Genomic DNA, 12,456 nt, shown 5'->3' on the forward strand with positions numbered 1-12,456 from the left:
GATGAGGGTAAAGCTGTTGATGTGGTGCATATGGATTTCATTGCACAAAATACGGAGGCATGGGATTGGGGGTGATTTAATGGTTTGGATCAGAAATTGGTGAGCTGAAAGAATTGGTGGTCGTTGATGGGAAATGTTCATCCTGGAGTTCAGTTGCTAGTGATGTACTGCAAGGATCTGTTTTGGGGCCATTGCTGTTTGTCATTTTCATGAATAACCTAGATGAGGTTGTAGAAGGATGGGTTAGTAAATTTGCAGATGGCACTAAAGCCGGTGGAGTTGTGGACAGTGCTGATGGATGTTGCAGGTTACAGAGCGACATAGATTAACTGCAGAGCTATGCTGAGAGGTGGCAAATGGAGTTTAATGCGGAAAAGTGTGAGGTGATTCACTTTGGAAGGAGCAACAGGGATAAAGAGTACTGGGCTAATAGTAAGATTCTTGGTCATGTAGAGGAGTAGAGAAATCTCTGTGTCCATGTACATAGATCCCTGAAAGTTGACAGGGTTGTTAAGAAGGTATATGTTGTGTTAGCTTTTATTGGTAGAGGGATTGAGTTTTGGAGCTACGAGGTTATGCTGCAGCTGTACAAAACTCTGCTGTGGCCGCACTTGGAGTATTACATACGTAGTTCTGGTCACCGCATTATAAGAAAGATGTGGAAGCTTTGGAAAGGGCTCCAAGGGGATTTACTAGGATGCTGTCTGGTATGGAGGGAAGGAAAGGCTGAGGGATTGGAAGATTGAGAGGTGACTTAATTGAGACAGAGAAGATAATCAGAGGATTTGATAGAGTGAACAGTCTTTTTCCTCAGATGGCAATGGCTAGTATGAGGGGACATAGCTTTAACTTGAGGAGTGATAGATATAGGACAGATGCAGTGCCTGCAACAGTAGTAGACTCACCAACTTTAAGGGTATTTAAATGGTCATTGGATAAACATATGGATGAAAATGGAATCGTATAGGGTGGATGGGCTTCAGATTGGTTTCACAGGTCAGTGCAACATCGAGGGCCAAAGGGCCTGTACTGCGCCAGTTGAGGCTGTCCTCATGGATGATGAATTTGGCTATCAGCCTCTGCTCAACAACTCTGCATTGTTCTGTATCCCAAAGTCCACCTTAGAGATCCGAGGCTCAATGTCTTTGACCGGTGAAGCGTTCCCAACTGGGAAGGAACATTGCTGTCTGGCAGTGTATGTCATGGACAACATTGGCCAAATCACTGGAGTATTGGCCGCAAACGGAATTCACCAACCTTCACCTGGATTTACTAAGATTTACATTCTTGCAATGCCATTTCACCTAAAGCCATGCAATTGTTGTTGAAATACTTTAAAAGCTTTTTTTGTTTAAGCTCTTACATTCTCTTAATCTAATCTCTTTCCTACCATTTGTTTATTCTGTTTGACAATCATTCACCTTACTTCATTCGCTCATATCCCATAAGTTATGAATCCTAACATTTCATTGTTAGCCATAAACAATTGGTTCCATTGTATTACTTCTGGATTTCTCTTTATCCCAGTTGTGTGGGGATTTCTTCAAGCCTGGCCTAATGTGGATTCAGACACCTTGCCAGTCTAACTAGAAATCTTGCAAATAAATAATGAGATTTACTGCATTATTTACCATTATTTGCAGATTGGATTAAAATGATAGAATAGAAAAGGGTTGAGGGGGAAATCAGCCAAATGGGATTAGATTTATTTAGGATACCTGGTCAGCATGGACGAGTTGTAGCAAAATGTCTGCTTCCATGCTGTACAGCCGTATGACATAACAGTCTCTGCAGTAAGGAGCACACTAGCCACACAGTTGCCCCAGCACGCTCCTTCTTTATTCTGACCAAATCCCAAGTACATCATTAGTGTAGCTAGCACTAACCATTAAGTATTAATCATTTCAGACTCACAGGCTCACTTTATACTTTCAACTTTGACTCTCCTAAATTTCTTCCAACTGCACATTTTAGATTTCAATAAAAGGATCTCATCTCAAATTGATTAAAACAGTGAAGTTATGCACCCGTGCTGTCTAATCAACTCCATGTTTGCCTCCATAGTAGCAGTGACTACAGTTCAAAACCCGATTTTTACTGACAAAACATTTTGACATTGCAAGAGGATGCCACATAAAACAATTTCTTTGCATTGGGAATGCACATCCAAAAAGCAGTGGGAAGAATTTCAAACCCCCACCAAACCAGCTGGCTTCTGGACGCTAAAAATCTAAAGCCTGATGTCAACTCCCCCATCTGCTGTAGGTTTTAAAAGAGGGGAGATTTGCGAGGGGAGACAACCATCCAACCTCCAGGAAGTGGGATGACAATTTCCATCATAGTAAGGCAGCTTGACTCACACTTGAGTACCATTTCGGAGTGCACGCTAAACATTGTGCTTCCCTGCAGTTTATAGGGAGGTGGAGATTATCAGATCCAGGGTGGTAGCTGCTAATCCCTTGCAAACGTATCATGCTGTTGGTCTTTCATACCTCTACCACAACCCCACCTGGTGATATCTTCCCACCCCCTCTTCTCCTTCACCAGCAGAGTATCCAAACATCCCTAGGTATGTCAAGCTACTTGTCCAAGTTCTCAAGATGCAATTATGAGCAGTTAGGTACAGTGAACTGACCTGCACGCCTGAAATGATGACATGCACACCATATGCAAAGCTTCAATTTGCAGCATTCACCCCATTATGCAAACAGCTGCATTAGAGTTTGCGCAAGTTGCCATTTCATGCTAAGTTACGTCATGGACCCCTATTACACATCTTCAATCCACCACAGCCACTTTCAAATATCATCCATATAATTCTCTTCAATTATTGCATTCTGAAACACATATTTACTCACCTTTCACTATTAAAAAAGCTGTGCAAAGTAAACAAAGTAGCACAGAAACTGAAGGGAGACATCTGTCCATTGGTAGAATGTGCTTGCTCTCCATCTGTTCCTGCTAGTCGGAGAGGTACTTTGAGCACCAGTGCAGTGCTACTCTGCCAATGGTGAGCTGCACACTGAGAAAGAGGGGCTGCTGCAGCTCTTCAAATGAATGTTACATGGAGAGAAGGCTCATCTGGTCAGCTCAAGAAGGTAACTGGGACTGCAGTGGCTCATAATATTCTGATGTAATCACACAGCACTCCTGGCTCCATTGAAACAATGCTAGATAAGTTAACCAGATTTTAGTTAATGGACCATTCTTGGTGCACCAAACTTAGCAGGAGGAGAGAGCTGGCAAATTAATCATCATAATCTTAAGTAAAGGATTGTCCCAACTCCATGGAGTGGCAGGAATTTGGAAGCTGCTCATCAAATCTTCCATGCAATCCCAAAAAAGTGAGCCCAGCTCACATGGAATATGTTGAACTTACTTTACAATCCAGTGAGTGTATACCAGAACATGTGCAGAATCTTTCAAGAGTACTTTAAAGAATGTGCTTAGAAACAATAACTTCACATGGAATCAATTCCAAGATTCAGTAAAATACATTAGACTACACAGTTGTATTAATATTTTAATGTGCACATTTCAAACGGTGGAGGAAGAGGAAAAATTTGAAAATAATATTTTCAGAGTTACTCAGAATTACATCCTGTTGACATGGTGCTAGCAAATTCATTCATATTTTTCAGAATGCATCTCTATTTGATATCTGAATAATGAAATATGTAGATAATTAATGCAAATGATCAATTTAAACCTTCACATTAAAACATAAACTGGTTGTTTTGATCATGCCTTTTTGAATAATTTCAACAACAACCATCTTGCTTCTTGAAATCCAGTCTCTGGTTAGTAGGAAGGTGAATACAATCAGAAGATAGTGCTTCCTTTGTCGATGTGCCCATTCCATTATTACTTCCAACGACCACCCACCTTACCCTTGCCACGAGCTGCTTTTGTACTGCTGAGTGTTTGAAAATAAAAAATAATCATTCACCAATGTCATTTAATTAAAAACACATGTTAAAATCATGCATTACCTAGTTCTTAATCTTTGGTTCCCATACAACATGAAACAGTACGAGTCATTGCACAGATTTGACTAAATATTGTGTAATACAAGATTAATGGCTTTCTTAGAATGGTCTGATGAACAACGGTATAACAAAGCTGCAGTAAATGGGTAGGAATAGTCTGAAGGCCTGATGACTGTATTAACAGCAACAAAAACCACTGACTTTTGGCAGGATACATCATTCAACCTGAAACAGCTTGAGATGGGGAACAGCAGCAATTTTAAAGTAGTAAGCAAAGTGAAACACATCACTTCAAAAAAAAAATCTCAATTTCCTAAGCTGAAAGGGAGATCAAAGATTAAAAGGAACATGAAAAATTTCACGCTCAAACCAGCTTTCTTAAAAACAATGACTATTGCAATTATCGAGAAAAAAAGAGAACGAATTAGAACTTGTGATTTTGTAGATATTGTTGCATTGGCCCCATTAGCAATATCTGTCCCATCCATTGCAAACAATGTCTGATAAATAGTTACAACCAGCATTTATCACTAGCTTTCAATCAAATACAAATGGTTAAATTGTACAGTCTACACATCAACTCCTCTTAAAAATTACTCACTCATTCTCATTAAGAAGATAGAACATGTGTCACAAATTCTAAAAATAATGAAGCAAGCTTTTGTACAGGATACTTTATCTCTATTAACTTTTTGTTGCAAGAATTCTGATTATTAGACAGTAGAAAACAGAAACCTGGAAGCTTGGATCTGGCAGTTCTTGGCCAGAGAGCTGTACAGTAGCTGTCGGCAATTGAGGACCTGGTCATTCTGTTGACCATCAATAGACAAAGTGGCAAAATTCAACCCCATGAATTTTTATTGGTAATGATCAACAAAGACGTTTCATTCATTTTACTTTGATACAAATGATCTTGTATTTATGGATAACCTTCTATGACATTGTCCATCCTAAAGTCAACTTCTTTTGGGAAATGGGAAACTTGGCTGACAATGGACAAACCACAATGAAACAAATGAGTACATCATCTATTCTCGATGTCCTCGATATTGGCTGATGGATTGCTTGCGTTGAAATGATTTTTATCATTCTAAGTAGGCAAACAGGACTTTGCTTTAAAGTCTTGTTTAGACGACTGTGGCACATCCTTTCCAGTAGATCACTGCAGCATTATAATCTGGAGATGCAGAATGGGACTTTGTGAAGGTCCCGGTGTACCTGACTACCCAGGAAGTTTAAACTTCCAACAGATAAATACCCAGCATCTGGAATCCTCCAAAAGAAAATTCCTAGCTCAGTTGGGAATTGGACAACTTTGGAGAGTTTCAATCAGTGACCTGGATAGTCATAAACGGAAACAAAGAAGTTATAGGGATTAAAACCCACTCCCCTACTAACTGGCTAACTGCCCACCCTGACCCAGCTTTTTCTGTCCTCAACCTGACTCGACCTTAACCATGTGCTGTCAAATAGAATCTTCCCAAACTGGATCAAATCCTGGAGTCCCCTTACCAACCAAGATTACCTCCCAACTTCCATGCCACTCCACAGCCTCCATCCACCTGTCACCCTACTCCCCTCATCAAACACCAGGCTTTGCCTCCCATGCACCGCATCATCAGAAGATTAACCATAAAATGCACAGGCAAGCACTCTTGTGCTTAAATGTCAAATGAGAATTGTTCCAACACCGATTGGAAGTTGTGGTCTTGTACTTTTGACAGTTTAATATGAAGTGTCTACCTAGATTATATACTCAAGTTTCTGCCTTAAATCTATTTCTTTTGATTCAGACAAGAATGAGAGCTACAACAAATGCTGACATCTGAAAGTTTCATTTCAATTATTCCCACACCTGTTTTAAAAAAAAATTGAAAACTATTTATCTTAACAGCACTCAACACAATTAATAACAACACTTGACTACTCAACACAATGAGGAGCTATCCATATAGAAGGACAAAGAAAGAATATCAATTGTTTAACACAGAACAATGATGTTTCTAAGTTACAATTGTAGGTCTCAACATGGTGTTTTAATAATTCATTAACTAAGTCTGCTACATACTAGATCTTGTGGTACAATGGGTAACGTCTCTGCCTCTGAGCTAGAATCTCAGGGTTCAAGTTCTGCTTCAGGACCTGATGGCCAATTAAGACCATAAGACATAGGAGCAGAAATTCGGCCATTCAGCTCATCACGTCTGCTTTGCCACTCAATCAAGTCTGATAAGTTTCTCGACCCCATTCTCTTGCTTTCTCCCCATAACCCTTGATACTCAAGAATGAATCCATCTATCCATCTATCTCTGTATTAAACATATTCAGTGAACTGGCCTCCATAGCCTTTTGTGGCAGTGAATTCCATAAATTCACCATTCTCTGGCTGAAGAAGTTTCTCCTTACGTCCGTTCTAAAGGGTTTTCCCTTAACATGAAGGCTAGGCCTTCAGGTCCCAATCTCTTCTACCATAGGAAACACTTTCCCAACATCCCACTCTGTCCAGGTCATTCAGTATTCTGTCTGTTTCAATTAGATTCCCCCTCATCCTTCTCAACTCCATCAAGTATAAACCCAGAGTCCTCAAATGTTCCTCATATGTTGAGCTTTTTATTCTTGGGACCATTCCCGCGAAGCTCCTCTGAACCTGCTCCAGGGCCAGTACATTCTTCTGAGATATGAGGCCCAAAATTGCTCACAATACTCCATATATGGTCTGACCAGAGCCATACAAAGTACATCCCTGCTTTTACATTAAAGTCCTCTCAAAATAAATGCCAACACTGCATTTGCCTTCCTAACTGCTGACTGAACCTGCAAGTTTACCTTGAGAGAATCCTGGATGAGAATTCTCAGGTTTCTTTGCACTTCAAACTTCTGAATTTTCTCCCCATTTAGAAAAAAAGTCCATGCTTTTTCTCAAAGTGTATGACCTCACAATTTCCTATGCTGTACTCCATCCACTAGATGGAGTTTCAATTGGGAAATCCTTTCAACATTTGTAAGTAGTCGAAATGATTTCTGGTTAGCCATATGATGGAAAGAAATGGAGAGTCTCTCCAATCCATAGTCTGACCCTAATTCCATGAATGTAACCGTGTCACAGCAACTTGGATATCCTGATGGTTTGGAAGGCTGATTTGAAAGACTTTGTATTATTTGTTAATGGCACATATGGAAATCAAGTCACAGCATGCAAACTAATTAATTCCATGTCGAGTTGATGGATAGATTGAGATCTCCTTAAAAATCTTTTTTTAATGTCCTTCTCTGCATGACTGAGGAGCTTTCAGTTTGCTGGTGTTTATTGCCTCTTTCCCTTAAAAAGACAGAGACTGACTCTGAGCAACTATGACCAAATGTCACTGAACTGACACTCAAGACAAAGGGAAATTGCTGTTAAAGATTTTAAACTTACAATTTTCCCATCTGTTCATGAACTCGAATCTGCAGCAGGTTGATCTGAAACAACAAAAAATAAAGCAGCAAGATTATTCTGTTTGGGATACTGAAGTAATCAGCATTCAGAGAGAGCAAGATGTGGACAACATTCAGGGTTACGTTGATAAATAGCGAGGGACATCTATACCAAACAAGTGCCAGGCAATGACAATCTACAATAAGAAAGAATTAGCCATTTCCTATTGACTTTCAATGACATTATTGTCACTGAATATCTCTATTAGTCTGGGGGTTTTCAGCTGACCAGAAACGGAATTGGACGGAGGACACAGAATAGATGAGAAGGCAAGTATTGAGGTTGACACAAGGAGCCTGCAGAAGGGGAAAGGGGAGAGGTTGAGTGGACAAAAACAAAAACAACAAAATATAATAAAATGGGAAAAATGTGAGGTTATGCACTTTGGCAGGAAGAATAGAAGAGCTGAATGTTATTTAAATGGTTGAAGTTTACAGAAATTTGCAGCACAGAGATTCGTGGATCCGAGTGCATGAATCACAAAAAGCTAGCATCCAAGTTCAGTGGGTAATAGAGAAGGTTAACGGAATGTTGCCTTTTGCTTTATAGATATTGGAGTATGAAAAGGTCTTGCTAAAACAATACAGTGAACAGCTTGGGGAGCTGGAAGTTTTTGTTGCAAACGTTTCGTCCCCTGGCTAGGCGACATCATCAGTGCTTGGGAGCCTCCTGCGAAGCGCTTCTTTGATGTTTCCTCCGGTGTTTATAGTGGTCTGTCCCTGCCGCTTCCGGTTGTCAGTTTCAGCTGTCCGCTGTAGTGGTTGGTATATTGGGTCCAGGTCGATGTGTTTGTTGATGGAGTTTGTGGATGAACTGACCCCAATATACCAACCACTACAGCGGATAGCTGAAACTGACAACCGGAAGCGGCAGGGACAGACCACTATAAACACCGGAGGAAACATCAAAGAAGCGCTTCGCAGGAGGCTCCCAAGCACTGATGGTGTCGCCTAGCCAGGGGACGAAACGTTTGCAACAAAAACTTCCAGCTCGGCGAACAGAACCACAACAACGAGCACCCGAGCTACAGATCTTCGCACAAACTTTGAACAGCTTGGGGAGTTTTTTAGGGAGGGATGTACTGACGTTGGAGACAGTCCAGAGAAGGTTCTGGATGACAGGAAAAGTTATTGAAACATAAAATTCTTCAGGGAAGCAGGGTTGATGTGGAGAAGTTTTATTCCCTTATAGTAGAGTCTGAGACCAGAGGGCAAAATCTTAAATTATTAGGGATACAAGGAAGATGGTTTCTCCCCCCTTAGAGATTCTGGATCTTTGGAATTCATTACCTAAAGGGTGCTGGGACTTGGTCAGTAAGTATATTCCAGGCTGAAATAGAGAATTAAGGTTTATAGGAAAGAGGATTTTCAAATCAGCCATAATCTCATTAAATGGCAAAGCATTCTGTTCCTACTCCATTTGATCTTACAGAAATAGCAGTGGAGACATTATTATAGTGACATTCTGCTCTTCTGATGTAACTAAATCTTAAAATGAAGCTTCATTCTTTTTAAAGGTGAAAGGCACATTGAATTTTTTTTAGTCATTTGACCATTAATGTCCATCTCAACAATTTTCTCTTTCCTGCATGTACGTTGGTAATGAACAAATGAATTGTTCAGTAACCTAGTCACTATTTGAACAACATAATTTATAGAGCACCTTCTAGGACCTCAGCAATTCCCAATGAATAATTTTGAGTGTCTGGGTATCTGTTGTCGCATAGGAAGTGTAGCCAATTTGAGCAGAACATTGCATGAACTTTGGGACAAATGTTGGCCAAGTCACTATTAATACGAACAGCTAGCTCTGCTAACCCTTGACTGTATATTAATTATGATCAATAATTGTATTATAGTCAAATTATTTGCAATGACTCTTCCTTCATTTTATTCGCATTGTTATCTGAGTGAACCTACCATGGCTCTCTCTCCCCATTTCAGTGTTCCTGCTGCTTTGCATTTACAGATACAAAATATTGAACCTATTTCGGGATCATTAGGTTTCTTTGTAAATTTCTTTTCAGTTCAGTTGACAGCCAAAGAAAACATATTCTCCAGCTCATTTCTCTGCAGTTCATATCTTAAATGTTCAGGTTGCAGGCTGACAACAGCTCTGGTTGTGATTGGATATCTGTTATGTATAGGAAATGAACATCCAACCAAAACTTCTCAACTAGGGTCTATTAACTTAGTGACAGGGTCTATCTATCTATGGATCTGTATTTTGTACCATAGCTTAAAAAAAAATTCTTTTTGCTTATAATTCCTAGCTCCTACACAAACCTGGCAAGGTGATTGGACAATTTGAGAAACCTGCTAAAAAGAATACAGGCTAAGGGCTTTATAAATAGAGGTACAAGAATTCAAAAACAAAGGTGCGTTGTTATGATTTTATAAAATCAATTATCTGGACTCGGCTGGTACCTATATTCAATTCTAGGTTTAGGTTTGAGGTCATGACCTATAAAAGGGTGCAGAGGCGATTTACTATTTAGTAACTCTTTCTAAAAGGGCAGCATTAGCAAGACTAGCATCTTGTTCCTCATCCCATATTGCTCTAGGAAAGAAACTTTACTTTCATGATTACACCAATGCTCATGTCTCCAAAGGAGTGACAGGGCAGAGTCTGCATGTACAGGAGGGCGTCCTTGACTGGTAGGTGTTACAGGGGCTGGAATGCTCCATCTTCCTTCAAGGTGCAATTTAAATTTAACAAGTCTCTGTTGGAATTTTGATTTCTGTTCAGCGCTGCTTTATAGGGCTGTCATGAGTTAATTTTGCCAGTTTTTTGGGGAGCTTCAAAACACCATTGTATCCCAAGCGGCTTGGCAGAGTGGTTCGTTCCTATCCTGGGCCGCTGAGAGCCAGGGGACAGTTAAAAAATTTAGGATCTCCCATTTGAGACCGGAGATAAGTAGAATTAGGTTTTCTTGGATGCTGATTTAAAGAATTCTTTACCCCAGTGAGTATATATTCAGATGGCTTATGGAAGGCAGACAGGTAGAGCAGTTGCTACCACAATCAGACCAGCCAAAATCTTATCAAATGACAGAGCAGTGCAGGGAGGCCAAATAACCTTTTCTGCTCCCAATTCCTCAAGTCTAATGAACAATTGGATAGATTTTTTGAATAATTAGCACAGACAATGGGCCAAATAGCCTCTTTCTATAATGTATGACTCTATTTCTTCAATAGGTTGAGATTTTGGATGCCTAAGGTTTTTTTTTTAATTATCGAAAAGCAAACTATTGCAGATGCTGAAAGTCTGGAAAAAAAAATAGCAAAATGCTGGAGAAACTCTGCAGGTCTGGTACATCTGTACAGAGAGAAACAAAGTTATTGTTTCAACTCTTTGGACCTGCAATTTCTCCAGCACAATTTCTTTTATTGAATGGAGTAAATTAAGAAAGTACATCAGACAAAAAGCAATTATGAGAATAATTGTCACTATAAAACACACAGTGGCAGAACCACTTTATCAATTCCATCCCCAAAGTGTAGTTTTCTTTTCTAACTGAGCAGCTACAGAAGTGATTATATTGGAGAAGCCCTACAATAGGCGAAGTCAATTGGTCAATGGAGCATGCCAGGTCAGTGCAAATAAGGCTCAATTCAACAGCTTCTATTGCTTTGTTCAAATGATACACATCCAGAATGGCTGAATGATTTAAGGTGCAGTCAGATACAGTACTAAGGAACTGGGAAGTGAATGTAAGACTGCCTAAGCTGTGATTAGGTGAATCAGTTTTAATGTCAATAGAGCTGAATCCCACAACCTGCAAACCTGTGTAAGATTACTGTGACCTGGTCAGCTCAACTGGGACGCAAAGACTTCGATATTAAACTCGATCTGCCACTGCCAAATTTTTTTGTCTTGAAAGGCTGATTCATTTGCATGGCCTGACAATCTAAGAAATTCATAATGCAGGCATTTGTGTCCAGGCCATAAGGGGTTCAAGATCAGTTACTAGAGTCTAGCATTACCAAGGAGCTCTAGGACAGGAAATCATATTTTAGGGCTACTCTAACTACAGAAAGTTGTAAAATTCACAACTTACAAGACTAGAAAATTTCTTTCAGTTCTGTTAAGTCAAGTAGGTGTCGTAGTTATGCCTTACATTTGTATGCAAATACACAACCCCAGAATGTGTTTAAACAGCATAGCAGATAGAATTTCCAGCCTACGCACAGAACCCCAAATTCATTGGCGAAAACTATTTGCAGAATGTTTTAGAAAACTACCGATAAACTCCAGAACTACATTTATTTCCTCATGTGGAGGAAGTGATAGCCTAGTGGGTATTATCGCTGGACTATTAATCCAGAGACCCAGATAATATCTGGGGACCCATGTGTGAATCCTGCCATGGGAGATGGTGCAATTTGAATTCAATAAACATCTGGAATTAAGAATGTAATGGTGACCATACAACCATTGCTGATTGCTGGTTCACTGTAGGGAAGGAAACTGCCACCTTTACCTGGTCTGGCCTACATGTGACTCCAGACTCTCAGCAATGTGGTTGATTCTTAATTGCCCACTGGGCAATAAATGCCCTCATAGCCAGTGATGCCCACATCTCAAATGATTTTTAATAATGGCTTTCGAGAAAAGTATGTTGGCCTTGTGTTAATTATATTTCTAAACATATAGCTTGATCAGAGTTGCAATGATCCACAAGACAATTTACTTTTTTTTTAAAAAACAGGACAGGCATTAGGTGTAGAATCATCTGCTTTCCAGTCTTTAAGTTGGGTGGCAGGATTGAAGAGGGATGTGTTGAGTTCGCTTTTGTCTAGAGATCACGTGCAGCTTGGCTCATTAGCTAGCCAAGTGTGGCTCAAATATTGGGCAGGCACTGACACATATTGAAGGCCCTGGTGCTTTTCAATGCCTCAGGCTCAATTTTGTGGCCCTTCACCCTTCTCTTAGGGCAGCACAGTGGCTCGTAGTTAGCACTGCTGCCTCAACTACCAAGGACCTGGG

General features: G+C 40.1%; 1 protein-coding gene across 4 annotated transcripts in view; it reads right to left on the bottom strand.

Annotated features, from left to right (window-relative positions):
* Positions 1–3,507: 3,507 nt before the first annotated feature.
* Positions 3,508–12,456, bottom strand: part of LOC122561624 (troponin T, fast skeletal muscle isoforms-like) — a 48,830-nt gene continuing 39,881 nt past the window's right edge. For 3 of the 4 annotated variants that reach the window (XM_043713549.1, XM_043713547.1, XM_043713546.1), the window contains 2 exons: positions 7,408–7,451; positions 3,509–3,916 (listed from right to left, as the gene is read on the bottom strand). In XM_043713549.1, coding sequence (XP_043569484.1) covers positions 3,865–3,916; positions 7,408–7,451 — 96 coding nt within the window. In that variant the 3' untranslated portion in view covers positions 3,509–3,864. Of the gene's footprint in view, positions 3,917–7,407; positions 7,452–12,456 lie in introns of all 4 variants that reach the window. The other variant, XM_043713548.1, reaches the window with a different exon arrangement.

Source organism: Chiloscyllium plagiosum, chromosome 23 (genome assembly GCF_004010195.1).
Source record: "Chiloscyllium plagiosum isolate BGI_BamShark_2017 chromosome 23, ASM401019v2, whole genome shotgun sequence".
Classification (NCBI taxonomy): domain Eukaryota; kingdom Metazoa; phylum Chordata; class Chondrichthyes; order Orectolobiformes; family Hemiscylliidae; genus Chiloscyllium; species Chiloscyllium plagiosum.